General features: G+C 32.4%; 1 protein-coding gene across 1 annotated transcript in view; it reads left to right on the forward strand.

The window, feature by feature from the left end:
• Positions 1-6,744: 6,744 nt before the first annotated feature.
• Positions 6,745-16,697, forward strand: part of LOC123704408 (lysosome membrane protein 2-like) — a 35,975-nt gene continuing 26,022 nt past the window's right edge. Inside the window, exon 1 of the mRNA XM_045652783.1 lies at positions 6,745-6,898. Coding sequence (XP_045508739.1) covers positions 6,895-6,898 — 4 coding nt within the window. The 5' untranslated portion in view covers positions 6,745-6,894. The remainder of the gene's footprint in view (positions 6,899-16,697) is intronic.

Below are 16,697 nucleotides of genomic sequence, written 5' to 3' on the forward strand. Positions count from 1 at the left end.
GCTTATGCGTGAAAACCACACATACATACATACAAACCTTTCCTCTTTATAATATTAGTATAGAAGATAAATACGGGGTCATATCCAATTACGATTTAGGATGTTAGCGCAAGCGAAATTCTAGGTCCGGGACATTTCTACTTGACTTATTTCATCAATTTCAATTATTAAACTTTGATAGAAAATCAACATCAGGTATTTTGTAACATACTTAAATAAAAAAAATATAGAACAAATATTGAGCACTTTATAACGATTACTAAAACTTTGGTAAACGTCACTTATTATCTAATATTAAAAAAAAGTAAAGGAGTGCGGGTGGCGACTCGTCAACCAACGCTAAGCGAGCCGCTCACCCTTGCTAGCGCCAAAACGTTATGTTTGGTTTGACGTTTGCAGTCGTAGTAACTTTGTAAGAAACGAATATTTTTTCATTACGGGACAGCAACGTAAAATTACTGGACACGGTACAGCACGCAAAATTCCAGGACAATCTCGGAAATCCCGGCCGTCTGGCAACCCTACTCTTTCATCCAAGGCACTAAATAAAGAAAAAAGCAAATTATGGTCTCGTTTTCAACCAAGAATATTATAAAGAAATAATATGCTAATGAAAAAAGGTGATAATATATTCTGAAGAGTGAAGAAATGAGTATGAATAATTAATTAATATATAAATAAATCACAGCTGCTAAAAGGAATATTTATAATCGTTGTCGTAGGGTCTTGAAATTTCAAGTTTTTCGTTTTAATTTAGTTAAAATTTGATGGGGAAACGTTGTTATATTTTTATCTAAACATTTACATAATATTAAATTTTAACTGTTTCTTTAACCTACTAGGTATGTACTCAGTACTATGTACCTAGTAACAAACGATTTGGATATAACAATTAAGTCAAATGTTTTATAATTAAAATTCCCAAAGCTATTTGTTTTACAAACGTAGTTTACGAATTACGTTACTGAAAAAATATATGTTAATCCTTATTTACTAAATAATATTCATAATAAATGCGAAAGCTTGCTTTTTTGTTTGTTTGTCTTCCTTTCACGTCACAACGATTTAATCGTATGAATTTTGAGGCTAAAGAAGAACCTAGGATACTTTTTAAACATCTCATCTCATGGCAATTTCTCTTGACCGCAGACGAAGCCGCGTGTACAAAGCTAGTATTTATTATTATTTCAATATATTATGCGTAAATTGTTTCTGTCATGATTGTCATTTCGTATTTACCGTCATGCACTACATAAAGCTAAATACGTGTGAGCGGTCTTCGCTTTCAAGGTAAAAATGTTTTATAGGTAGGGTATACAAAACTAATATTTATAAAAATGAATCGCCAGACGTTGCTAAGTTACTCGAGAACGGCTCGACCAATCCAGCAATTTTTTAACGTTTTTGTTAAAAAGGAAAACACGAAAAAGGGCAATAGGGCAGAACAACGTCTGCTGAAGCAACTTGACTTTAAAATTTAAATATAAAAGATGTATAAAAGCGTAACGTTTAAATAATAGCCGTTTTCAAGCAAATACAATCAAAATATCCTACCTACCTAGTACATCTTCATATTATTATAGTGTGTGAAAATGCAGAATTAATATACATACTTACCTACCTAAATTTGTATATGCAGTATATTATTATATTAGTCTGTGCCTAAATGTTGAGGTACGAAAGATTTAAAATATCTATTTGTAATCTATACTAATATTATAAAGCTGAAGAGTTTGTTTGTTTGTTTGAACGCGCTAATCTCAGGAATTACTGGTCCGATTTGAAAAATTCTTTCGGTGTTAGATAGCCCATTAATGGAGGAAAGTTATTTATATCATTACGCTACGACCAACCAGACGGAGCGGTGCCACGCGGGCGAAACCGCGGAGTACAGCTAGTAATAATACTATTATAATAAGATAATATCAATTCAATATTATATGTTATGATCTATTTAAGTTAGGTACAATGTGTGTTTAGAATATACTTCCAAGTTACAATGTGTATTTAGAATATAGGTAGTTACTTCCGTTACATAGGGTAATTGCGCTGGTTTGCCGTCCAGCTTCTGTTTTCGTCCATTTGACTGACCTGCTACAATCACGTGCGTAAAACTTGAATACAAACCTACCTTCCCGCGCAAGTTTGCACTTTTTACGGTCCATAATGTTTAAGCAACAGTACTATCAACATTAAAATTTGATTTGACGAGAAGAGAGTTCAAAAAATTAACGTAAATGTGGCCGCTTCGCATACGTGCCTTGCAGATGTCATCGCGCGAGAGAAAAATTTGCCGGCGAGAAAAGTTCATGGTAAGGTAAATCACTGTTTTAGCTAGTTTACGTAATGTTTTTGGTACGTATGTTTATTTATAAGCATAATAAACGCAATTATAAGTGTTTATCATACATTTTTATAATACTCTTCGAAATATTAAGTGGACGGATACTAGGTTACCAAATTCTCAAAATATTTGGTTTTCGTCCAAGTGGACGGAAACTCAAACAGCTACGTGAATATTTGTTAGGGTCATTTTACTTTATCGGACCTTTAAAATACTGAATAGTTTCTCCCGAAGTGATCTTTATTGCTATTAGTTTAGTTTTTTTGGTTTCCGTCCACTGCTATGTCAGTGCTGCCAAAATAAAAAAATATTTAAAGAAGTGGACGAAAACTAAATTTAGCTTTAAATGTTTTAGTTTTCGTCCATGAATGAGTATTGGAGTATCCAAAAATTAAATATAGCCATTCTTTTGCATTACTTTTCGTCTATTTTTACGTATTGAAAAGTTTTCTATTCAGTATCTTCCTTATAAATAATTGGTGAGGGCCAGAGTGTTGTAGGTACCTAATATTGTCATTCATTCAGTCATGTATCATTCTCCTTATGTGAAGTAGAGTCAATTATTCGTAGCATAAATGGGGGTAGGTCAGACATAATACACTGTATTTTTCTTGATTATCATTCACTTGAGTATCATCTTTTATTCTAGGTCTGTTTTGCCAATGCAGTATTTTTTTATTATATTTACTCAACGTATCCTCAGAAAGATCTTATTGTTTTTAGATGGCCTCGAAGGAGTCTAAGAAATCTAGAAAAAAAAGACGCTGCGTACACTGAAGATTCTGTAGCTAAAACTTATTATTATGGCTGTGTGTTTATAGTACGTTTCATTTGATAAACAAAGTATTAGAATGAAAATTTTTGTTGTTAGAATGAATATTTCTGTTTTTTGATGTTATTTCTTAGTCCTGTAATTATTACTTGTTTCATTTACATTGTAAGGAACGCATTCCTTTCTTTATTACGAATGATTATTCAGTCATCACTAACGCCTATAAGGACTGCCAAGTGCTACATAGATCTCAGTGTTGACTAGTTATATTGATTATTATTAGTAAAACCACAAGTAAAACTAAACCTGGGTAGTGAGAAATTGTAATGTTAATTAAATAAACGTATATATTTACCTGTAATTGATTTTAAACTTAATAGTTGACCTACCCTCCTTTTTCTACACGGTGGTCGAAAACTAGCTTACACTAGGACGAAAACCAGTTTTTTTGGACGAAAACTAGCATTTACCCTACTTTTGCAGAAAATAATTTAAATAAAAAGATACATCAAAATGATTTATTTTCCCTTAATATTATCTTAAAGAAGACTATATAAGGACTTAAAAAAAAAATTATATGTTTAAGGAAGGGTGCTCCAAAATATTTATTTCGTATCACAAAGTTGGCAACTCCTATAATTGGACGAAAACCAGCGCAATGACCCTAATAATGATACTCATATAAACTTTTATAAAAATATTTTTCTAGATTTAAATCTAGTATTTTTTATGCTATACGTAATATAAAAATAACTGCGTTAAAAACAACCGACTTCAAAAACGGAAAAGTAAGAAATAAAAAAGATTTGATATTATTAATTACTACATATTATTTTTATGTGCTATTTACTAAAAAGGTTTGATGTCGGTGCATGGGCTTAATACTAAGTGCTTAGTGTTTGGCACCGACTTCAAACCTATTTAATAAATAGCACATAAAAATAATATGTAGTAATTAATAATATCAAATCTTTTTTATTTCTTACTTTTCCGTTTTTGAAGTCGGTTGTTTTTAACGCAGTTATTTTTATTTAATACTTTTTAGTGTATTTTTCAACACGAATCAAACGAGCCCAAACTCGATAAAGTTGAGTCAATATATTACTGAGTTCCTATGGCCACCTTCCGATTCCATCATCAGATCAGCTCCATGTCATGATAATGTTTCATCGCTATCCAATTTACATTCGTATACAAAATTTCAGCTCAATCGGTTACCGGGAAGTGAATCAAAGTTACTTGCTACATTGAAATTAAGTCATCGAGTACAGACAAAAATGCTCATAAAATAAAAACTACTAGGCCTAGCCGAATAAAATTTTTATGGGACCAATTCGACACCATCCCGCATCGAACAAAAAAAGAATCACGTAAATCGGTTCAGAAACCTCGGAGTAATCGGTGTACATACATAAAAAAAAAAAAAAAAAAAAAAAAATATACCGGCCGAATTGATAACCTCCTCCTTTTTTTTGAAGTCGGTTAAAAATTTATTTTTCCCTACGCAATGATTTTTGCTCACCCACCTCTTTTAAATGTGTTTCCCTGTTCAAATTACTGGTAGTCTGGAAGAGATCGCAGCCTAGCGATAAGGCCGCCATTTGTACATACTTGTCTCCGTTTGTCTTTTTCTGTGTTTTATGTAAATATTGTGTGTGCAATAAAGAATTATCTATCTATCTATCTATTTTCCTTTGTTTGGTTTTACGCCAGTATTAATTTAGAAATTGAAGGCTTCAACGGATTTTAAACGCGATTTATTCTAGATTTTGATCTGGATTGAGAAAAAAAACACTAAATGACCTCGTGGTGACCTAGAGTCTTGTGTAGATAATTCTATCTTTGACGGTCAGGTTCGTGACTTTTGATAACCTCTTTGGTGAAAAAACAATGTATCTGCATGATGTTCAATAGTTTAATCTGCGTAGTTTGTTTCACATCTGTGGTTTCACAGATTTTCCTTCGTATTCGACTGCAGGCTTATACACAAGTTTAGGAATACAAAATTTTGCTACATTTCGAGAAATAAAATCTCACCTCGTGGTCAAAAGTACCAAAAAATGAGGATCGATGCGAGTTTATTACATTTTGAGAAATATAATAATTTATTAATTTAATTTTAAATTCTTCTTCATTTACTGTTTGAAGCTATATACTTATTAAACACATCCCTCGCTACGTATCCTCGCACACCGGTGATGTAAAAGCACCCTAAAGCGCATTAAAATAAAAAAATGTGTGCGTGTACTACTGTACACACGTAAGAAGTGAAACTTCTTTATGACGTTATTTTTCAAAAAAATAATTTACTATATTGTATGCAACTTTACAGAAATACGTCGAATCACGCGTGGTAGGGATAAGAAAAAGAGGGCGCGTAACGGAAAATTTCACGCGTAACGAAAAAATATTGCACTAAATTTTTTTCCAACCCCGATAAAGAAGTTTCACTTCAAAAACATAGTTTTCAGCTTTATATCTTTGGGACATAGAACATGTAGGACATGTTAGTACATTCACTTTTCAGACCATCTAGACATGATCTAATGCACTATATCTGAACCTAAATATTTCGCAATCAGATGTTCGTTTGCCTCTCTCTAATAATCCTTCATTCACTTCAGTAGGGGTCAAAACTCAAAACCTTGGTCTAACAAAACAGAATCCAGTGTCTATTCTTTGTGGTCAGTCCCAATTTGGAGCTCAAGGGTAAAAATATACTTTTATTCTCTACTAGTTGTACCCCGCGGTTTTACCCACATTGTTCCACTCCTGTTGGTCTTAGCGAGATGATAATATATAGCACAGAATAGTAACTATAACTATTAGCTAGCTACCTATAGCTGCCTTCCTCGATAAATGGGCTATCTAACACCGAAATAATTTTTCAAATCGGACCAGTAGTTCCCGAGATTAGCGCGTTCAAACAAACAATCTCTTCAGCTTTATAGTATTAGTATAGTTATAATATATACCTATCTATATAGTAGGCCCCATGTAAAAAAGGAAATCTAAGAAAATCTAGCTCAAAGACCGTTTTCGGTTTTTGAACGTAACGTTCGCGTTGTATATCTAGATAAAAAAGCTTTTATCATAATTAATGACGTAATTAAATAATTAAATTAAAATAATTTTTCAAATTTGAGGCCCATAGCTCCTATATTTACTACATCGCAGCGGTGAATTTTAGTCCCGGCGAGTCTACGGAAAAACATTTTGTCGACGCGACGAAGCAATTTACACCTAGTGTGCTTACTGCTTTGAGATTCTTACAAATTCTTGCGCAAGATAAAATTATTTATTCTTAGCTACTTACAACTTAAAAAAATATTGAAAAATAGAAGTCCTTATCATTTAAATGGTCGTTTTATAATACCGGTTCCCTTTAAACAGAAAAGGAAATATAATATAAAGTAACAAAACAAATATTATAGAACTTACTGGAAATATGTATGACAAAATTGTCAAAGCACTGTTTTTTGCGTTATCTGTGCACCCACTTCCTATACATTTTAATATTGATTGTGAGATGAAAGACGATACTTCAATTAAAACCGGCGGTTTTGGCCCTGGAAGATAGATGAATGGTTCTTCGAGCTAAAGGTTATTTTATAACGTTTCGCAAGCGGCGACGAGCGCGCGCGTGAAAAGGCGCGCAAATTGACGTTTATATTTTTTAAATACTTTTTTTTTAATTGCGCGTGCCATGATTCTGGAAAAACGTAGTGTTTGTTTGTGAGTGTTTTGTTTTTTTTTTAAGTGCTGGCAGTTTTAATAAATGGGTAAGTTACTTTTTAAAAATATTTACACGAGTTAAAATTAGTATTGAGATTTATTTTCGATTTAACATTATTTATAGTACTTAAGTACTATATTTTTATCGAGGCAGGTTTAAAAATAATTTAAGAAATTTTATTTAAAAACATAACGGTTTTATACACCTATTCGTATTTAAAATAACAGCTGTGAAATATTATTCTTGAAATCTCTTGCATAATATTAACAAAAAATAAAATAGAGAAAATTTAATTATTATTTTTAAAGATAAAAATTTTCGTACATTTTCATAATTTTTAACGCAATTTTAAATTATTTTACAAAACAAGTCTTACTAAAAACTACGCTTAGTTAAAGTTATTACAGGGACAGCAACAAAATGCAGTGACTAGGTTCAATGTTCCTGCATAATATTTAGTCCACAGTCTTGCGGTTAGGCTCTAAACATTGTTGAAATTTTTATAGGTAGATATGCGTTTTGTATTGAGCATTTGACAAAGTATTTCGAAAAAAAAATGTTTGACAGATATGTATTGGATAAATATTGTATGACTTCATGCAATATAAATATATTTATAGGTACCTAAATATATTTATATAATACTATACCTTTACATATTGTATTATCTGTGATTGTTTTATAGTATTTAATTTTTTTTAATTATTAATAATATAATAACATAAGTAATATACTTTGTTGTACCTGTCTGTTTGCAAATACTGCTGGATTTGTTTAGTAATTAGAACTTTCGAATTTCGAACTCGCACAGGGCACTTTAAATTAAGAATTAAAGTTTTTGTTTTATAAACAAAATGTCGGATACGTTTTTAACATATTTTTCATGAAAGTAATTTTCCTTACTCAAGTCTGTGTGGTGTCAGGTGTGTACATTATAATCGCTGTTTATTTCAAGAAATTAACCACATGTAACGTGTAAGTACTTATAGCGTATTATTTAAGTAGCCAAATATATATATAATATTATATATTACTACATGTACTTACTACCTACATACTTACCTAGTTTGTGGTATTTTTAGTATCACTACATAGTATAAAACAAAGTCGCTTTCTCCGTCTCTATGTCCCTACGTATATCTTGAAAACTACGTAACGGACCTTTATGCGGTTTTTAGAATAGGTAGTGAATAGTGATTATAATTTGTTAAATTTTAGCCAACGTGGGCGAAGCCGCGGGCGGAAAGATATAGACTGTAAGCTTGTAGATAATGTAATACTTTGCCTATTTTTCTAGTATACTGCATATTAGCCTACTAAGAGCCATACTTACTAGCTTTTTAACCGCGGCACCGTCCGCGTTGTCAAAGGTAAATCATACTTCATCTAAATCAAAAATTTCATCTAAATCGTTTCTGTGATTTAGGCGAGAAGAAGAGACAGACAGTCAAAGTTAATTACGTATTTATATAATTGAATATGTAAAAATTAAGCAAAACCCTCAATCCAGATGGAACCGGAGTAAATTAGCATGTATTTAATATAATTAAACAAGGGGTAACTAACTACATACATACATTATTTTTCCTTAAAAGCAACAGCTAAATTTTTATTTAGTGACCTTACGATAAGTGACAATGTAAATATTGATTATATTTATTGACCTTTGCAATGTATGTTTGTATCTCCAATTATTATAGGTACTTAAGTTGAATTTAAATAACTAGTATTTATCTCGTGGTTCTACTCGTGCGTAATAATTTTTCCGCTCATAAAAACTTTATTACTTAAGTTTAAGGCATTTAAAAGTTTTAGAAATAAAAGTAATACTAGATTTCCGCCCCCTGCTTCGCTTGCAGTTTCATAGAAATACGGGCCGCATAGGTAGTTCCCGTTTGTTATTCTTTCACGTAAATACTACTGAACCGATCACAATAAAATTTTGTATATGAAATCCCAGAATAAGACACAGGCTACTTTTTATCCCGGAAATCTCACAGGAACGATAGTATTTTAAATTATTAGAATTACCCGCCATGCGTTATTGACACAAAAGCACCTGAAAGTAAATTGTAAAATATTTTGTATCCGCCTTTTATATAAATAACATAGTTAAAAAAAACTAAGAAACATGATTAGGTAAACTAATGAAATTATTGTAAGATTCTTGGTAAGTTCACAAAGTTTGAATTAAATCTGTCCATTTAAAGTGGGTCAAAATCGAGTCTAAAGGACCCTGCACATACAAAAGTACCTACAGGTGAAGCCTTGGGTGAAGCTAATAAAAGCGTGTTAAAAAGTGGTAAAGTCAAATATATTTTGTTGACAATTTTGTTAGGTTAGGTTAACCGGTTCCCGCCATACGTCCAAAAACTAGTATCTTAATCCATCAAGTTATATACCATTATAAATATTAATCAAAACAAGTTTCGTCAGTCTGTGCAAACGTTCCCCTGAACTTAGTGATACATTCACTGCGCGCGAGACCTATAGAGGGTTGCCATGTTTACGGATTTCCCGCGCATTTTCGAACGCAGTGAAATTAAAAAAGAAAAATTTTTTTTTGGGACCTTGAAGTTATTTGGGCAGACGGGGGGAAAATACTGACTAAATAAATAATCGTTTATATAAATTGCTAACGACTATTTTCACATGTATTATGTATGTTTATTGCATCTTTATTTTATTAGGTAATTACTAGCTGTGCCCCGCAGTTTCACCCGCATTGCTCCGCTCCGGTTGGTCTTAGCGTGATGATATACAGCCTAGCTTTCCTCGATAAATGGGCTATCTAACACCGAAATAATTTTTCAAATCGGGCCAGCTGTAGTTCCCGAGATTAGCGCGTTCAAACAGATAGGTAATATGATTATAATTATATTATATGAGTATTCTATTTTGTTCTATTGTGCAATATTATTGTTTGTTTATGCAGTAGGTATTGCGTATTAGTAGGCATAAAGGTGTTCAATATTTTAATGAAATGGAATTGTTTAATTATGCTAATAATTAAAAAGTATGAATTAAAAATACATTTCAGTCATTTTAAATTGCTATCCAATGACAAAATGATCGATCTTTTTTATATTTTAACATATCGCGCCATTTTTTAATAAAAAAAAAACATTTATTAACTAAAGTGTAATTAAATAATATAGTAGGTAACCCTACTCCTCCACACTATGTTTATATTTCAAGCCATGAAAACTCATAAAACGTAGTACATTGCTCACCATATAGGAGGCTTTAAATCAACATTCCTTTCAAAGCCAGCAATGTATATCACATTAATTTATACTCGAAAACATAAAACGATAAAGAACTAAGTAAGGGCCGGGTTACTCAATTTATACCAAAAGGGAGTGTTCGTTGAATGCAGCATTTAGACATAATTATAAGATTTCCTAATTGTACTGAGAAATACGCACGTGCCTAGATGATATTTACTTTTTATTAAAACTTATATTTCCACACTACTGCAACAGAATGCAAGCCGAACAAATGTAGGTTATATATTTACACCACAGATATAAGTAAAAAGGTAGCTAGATAGGTTTAATCATTATATATTTTAGTAGTAGGTAGATAGTATATTTGCATAAAATAAAAACAAAAAAACAATAAACAATCATAAATCTACACTAATATTATAAAGAGGAAAACTTTGATTGTTTGTTTGATTGTAATGAATAGGCTCTTAAACTAATGGACCGATTTTAAAAAATTCTTTCAACATTCGAAAGATACATTATCCACGAGTAATATAAGATAGGTTTTATCCCGGAAATTCAACGGGATCGGGAACTATGCGAGTTTTTCTATGAAACCGCGGGCGGAGCCGCCGGCGAAAAGCTAGTAATTATATTAAATGAATTCATGAAGTTCAAAGTTGCGATAATTGTCTACATAACATTAATAAGTAAATTGTAAAAAATAACTCACACATACATTTTAAAATACACAGATTTCTGTTAAACTTGTGAGTAAAATTTTTTGTTTCGCTTTTCATGACATTTTCAGTAAATAAAAGGCATTTAAAACTATTTTAAACAAATAATTACATAACTAGGTACACAACTACACAATATACAGATACAAACAGTAGGGAAACTTCATACAACACGAACACGTGGACACAACTTCATACAACATCGAAATGGCTCACGCACACAAGCAAGCGTGTTTACGTGAATCGTAAGGATACTCCTGGTTGTATATCTGTCTATCGTGGTAGGTACATACTACACCTCTATGTAATTAAGTGTTAAGTACTTAAAATAAACAAAGTAAGTTTTGTTTAATTTTTTTCTCACGACCGCCTACATGAATATAATACCTACATCTAATATATATCTAATAATTATATTTTGAGAGATCAGAGATCATTGACCCCAACGTAAGTCAAGCAATGAACATTGTTGGCCTAAATTTAAATTAATTACAAAAATATTTACTTAACCAACTGTGCTAGAAAGGGGGTTATGCTTTTGCGTATATTTTCTATAGTCCGTTCGCGTTAAGAAAATAGTGAGTCATAGTAGTCCGCCGGCTGAAAACTGAAGAATCTAGCGATACTGAATAGTGATTTAAGTAATTTTAAGACATTTTTTTTCCATTAATAATAATTTAATGTTTAAAAAAATGTTTGTACTTTTTCTCCACTGTGAATACACCCTCATCCTGTAGTTGCACTGATGACTCACTATTTTCTTAACGCGAACGGACTATAAGTATATTTATGATAGACATTATTAATTAATAAGGGCTCCAAAGTGTTTTGCCGGCTCTTCCTTGTAGAAACAGCTTTCCGGTGGTAAATAACTTAAATAATCTCTATGTATTAAAAAAATGACAAACCAAATCCTATCCTACCTGTCCTATCCAGTATCCTACTAATATTATAAATGCGAAAGTTTGTGAGGATGGATGTGTGTGTATGTTTGTTTTAACTCTTTAACGCAAATAGGTACTACTGAACCGATAACAATGAAATTAAGTTAGCACACATATAGAGGGTAACTTGAATTAACACAAACTATCCCGGAAATCCCACGGGAGCAGACACTTCGCGGGTTTTTATTTGAAAGCGCGGGCCAAGCCGCGGGCAGTAAGCTAGTCATGGATAAATCATAAAAGTAAATTTTTAGAGACTAGATTTTCAACTTATTTTAGTGATAATTTCATCCTAATTCGTGATAGTCGTAAGACGTAAAATCATAACAAACAAACAGACAAAATTTGCATTCTAAGTTCAAGTCATTAATTAGTAAAATTTACTTACGATAACTACCAATAAATATTAAATAATAATAAATTTATCATTGTTTGCAAAGCAAGTGTCGGCTATTTGCACAACATACATACATTGTTTACATGTTCTGTGTAGTTATATTTACAAAATATGTATTGATAACAATTTATTTTTAACCGATTCCAAAAAGTAAGTCGTATGTTATTATGGGTACCTATGCGATATCAAAAAGCTTTTGCAACTCGTTATATAAAAAATATCTATTATAATACCATCGATCGTAGTTCTTGAGTGAAATCGTAACAAATAAACAAAAAATCTATACCTTAGATCTATACCTACTTGATATTATAAAGCTGAAGAGTTTGTTTGTTTGAATGCGCTAATCTCAGGAACAACTGGTCCGATTTGAAAAATTCTTTCGGTGTTAGATAGCCCGTTTATCGAGGAAGGCTATAGGTATAGGCTATAAATTATATCGTCACGTAAGACCAATACGAGCGGAGCTAAATTTAACAGCATGAAGTTAGTTCTAGCCTCTTGTTGGTATGAAAATTGATAACTATATTCAAGTTGTATATTCTAGTATTTGTACCATACGCCAAAAAAGTAGGTATAACTTCTAACGCGTGTACACACTTTTTATACCAAAAGTAGGTACTAAATGAGGGAAGAAAATCATTGACCATTTTTCATATTTTACGATTTTACACACATGCAACAATGTCGAAAAGCACTAATGCATAATGCGATCACAAGGTCAATCAGAGGCCAAGTGTAAAATTGCGCAAATCCGAAACATCTTTCGATTTATTCACTGTCATAAATATTGCCAGATGTGACTTTGATAGAACAGTATGGCAATCTATTTTGTTAAAAAAACATTGTTTTTAAATTCGGCTTAACAGACTAAAATGATGTTGGTGACTTCCGTCTTCAATTATTTTATATTAGTGAAATGAAATTTTCGCTATTTTTATGAAAAAGTTAAAAGGCTTTTAAAACTATATTGTATAAAATCACGCTACGACCAATAGGAGCGAGAGCTGGGAGCAGCAATGAAAGATGTTGCAATTTGCAAAAGCAGGAAAAATACTCTTGCCTTGTGTACCCTTTTTGATAGCAAACGAAATTGCTTACTTACATCTATATATATCTTAATATATATAAATCTCGTGTCACAATGTTTGTCCTCAATGGACTCCTAAACCACTTAACCGATTATAATAAAATTCGCACACCATGTTCAGTTCGATCCAACTTGAGAGATAGGATAGTTTTTATGAAAAAAAAAACGTAAACATGTAGGTCCCACGGGCGAAGCCGGGGCGAACCGCTAGTATATATAAAACTCAAAGGTGACTGATATAGTGATCTATCAAAGTATCAACGCACAGCCCAAACCACTGGACGTATCGGGCTGAAATTTGGCATGCAGGTAGATGTCGTAACGTAGGCGTCCCCCTAAGAAAGGATTTTAGAAAATTCATCCCCTAAAGGGGTAAAATAGAGGATGAAAGCTTATCGTTTCCACGCAGGCGAAGCTGCGGGCAACAGCTAGTCATAGATATAGCTTATTTTCAGTCTTATAATATTAATTTAATTAAAGCATTAAGTTTTGTATACAATCTTTCAAGATTCTTATGTAATTTAAGAAGTAACTAGCTTACCGCCTGCGTCTTCGCCCACTTTTTGTAAAACCTAATAAATTATATGCTAAAACCTTCCTCTTGAATCACTCTATCTATTAAAAAAACCTCATCAAAATCCGTTGCATAGTTTTAAAGATTGAAGCATACAAAGGGACATAGGGACAGAGAATGTGACTTTCTTTTATACCTACTATGTAGTGATGATGTACACAACTTGTAGGTATTATAAATTTCATCACATTCATAATGCACTAGTCGTGACTTCATTCTTTACATTAAAGAAGAGACACGCTAATTATATAGATTATTATCTTTATTGAAGGTTATTTTTAAAGTAGATAAAATTAAAGAACTATTGAACTGTTATTGAACTTTATTATTTCAAAAAAAACCGGCCAAGTGCGAGTCTGACTCGCTCATCGAGTTCCGTATAAACTTGTTTTTTATATGTTGTAACTGCAATACTGTGCTGCAATATATTTTTTTTTTTATCTGTGCTATGACGTTGCTTCGTCCTCTCCTCTTGTAAGTATGTAACCGACTTTACACTCGATTGTGACCTACTATAAACGGACAGATTTAATTCAAACTACACACTTATCAAGGACTCATGAGTTCATCTCATTATCCTGAAATAAAAAAATAAAAATAGCATAGTTATAAATAAGACAGTAGTTATGAAAAATATAAATCTAGGTATAAAAAATAAACTAGGTATTGGTAATCTGTGCTACTAGGACTATGTGCATATGTTTTTTGTAGGTATTAAAATACATACCTAATTTATTATCTCAGCTTAGATCTTAAATATCAGTAAATATCAGATCTGTTTGAGCAAAAGAGCACAATATACATATACAATCTAAGAGCCATATACATATTGAACTTTCAAGCATAAATAAATTGTATTACTGGTAATACATAAACTAACTCATTTGTATAGATTATGTGCAATACATTGCAATAAATAGACATTTTGAAAATTACAGTATACTAATGAATTAATGATGCAATTATTTTTCATATCTCATTATAAATTATTTCTGAAGCATTATGCCACACAAATTGCTAAATCTTCATTTAAAGTCAAAGTTAACATTAGGGCGGCGGTACACGGACCGCTTCAAGCAGTTGAGACCGACGGCTCGAAGCCGCGACCGCGCGGTGAACTATAGACATTCATTCACTGCCGTACATGGACTGCTCGAGCCGTCGCGACGCGTCGCGACCGTTGCACTTGCAAGCCGTCAACTGCGCGGTTTGTAGCGACAGCTCGAGCAGTGACAGTCCGTGTACGTCGCTCAGCCGTTAACTGCTGCTCGAGCCGCCCGTGTACGGCCGCTCTTATTTCGATTGTTCCTCAAAGATTTATTTGACCTTCAATACAATTTTAAAATACAATTTTTTATTTACTTTACACTTTATTGCTCATAGAATTAATTATTTACTTTAAAATCGAAACTCCGGGTTCCGTACAAATAATCTAAAAGCATCTGTAAAAACTTGGTTATCCATCTAATTCGTGAATAAATTAATTCGTGTTGCCTATCTTATTTTTTTAAATATTTGTTGTTTTAGCTTCATAAAAATTAAAAAAAAAAATCTATATTACGTTTCATGAGATTCAACGTTAAAAGGCGCATGAAGAGACAGACAGACCTACGGATATCGAAGACATAGTACTTATTAGCACTGATAAAAAAAATACTCTACTAGTAGCATAGATAAGTCCCGTATCACCTTTTAAGGCGCGGAACCCTAAAAAACTCGACAACTTCCGACGTCCTTTCGAGCGTAGCTAAAAAATATGACCCACTTCTGTCTCCTACAAAGGGACAATTATTATTAAGTATTCACACGGTTAAGATGAGTCTATCAAGGCTACATAATTGTTGCCGTGACATTGACGATGTCACGCTTAATCCGAGACTTATGGCTGTATAAATATTGAAGTAACCTCCAAAAAAGGAAGCTATTATCACATCTATTATGACTAATTGGTTTGGGAATAGCGCTACAACTTACAAGGATATCTTGGGCACGTGGTGAAATTCGAAACTAATGTCATCTTGTAAAACGTCATTTGATGACATATCGAGGGCGTTGTTTGACTTGTTTGATGTTTCCACCAAGGTTTCCACCAATAATGTGCCAGGATATGTAGCGAGGAATGTGTTTGTAAATAACCAATAGCATCGCTTCAAACGTTTCAAACTTCAAACTAAATGAAGCGATATGATTGGTTCTTTATTGGTTATTTACAAACACATTCCTCGCTACAATTCCTTTTTGTTCCAGTATTTACCTCTACATTAATATGAAACAAGCCATTCCAATAACTTTAACAACCTAAGTATATAAATAAAAATTACGGAATTACAAGATCATAGCTTCATCGCTTACCTACGTACTACCTACTGAAAAAAAAATTATTCAGTAGTACTCAAGAGTACTACTGAATAATTTTTTTTTCAGTAGTACTCAAGAGTACTACTGAATAATTTTTTTTTCAGTAGTACGTTTTTCAGTAGTCATAAGCTTCTTGGTAGTACTTAACTACTTTCTTCTTTCGTAAATCTATATATATAAAAGAAAGTCGTGTTAGTTACTCCACTTATAACTCAAGAACGGCTGAACCGATTTAGCTGAAAATTGGCAGGGAGGTAGTTTAGAGCCAGGAGAAGGATATAGGATACTAAATACGTACCACGGGCGAAGCCGGGGCGGACCACTAGTCTATATATATAAAAGAAAGTCGTGTTAGTTACTCCACTTATAACTCAAGAACGGCTGAACCGATTTAGCTGAAAATTGGCAGGGAGGTAGTTTAGAGCCAGGAGAAGGATATAGGATAATAAATACGTACCACGGGCGAAGCCGGGGCGGACCACTAGTTGTTGATAAAGGAAAAAAGTTTTCACTAAAAACTTTATTAAAGTAAT

The sequence above is a fragment of the Colias croceus genome, chromosome 29, assembly GCF_905220415.1.
Source record: "Colias croceus chromosome 29, ilColCroc2.1".
Lineage (NCBI taxonomy): Eukaryota > Metazoa > Arthropoda > Insecta > Lepidoptera > Pieridae > Colias > Colias croceus.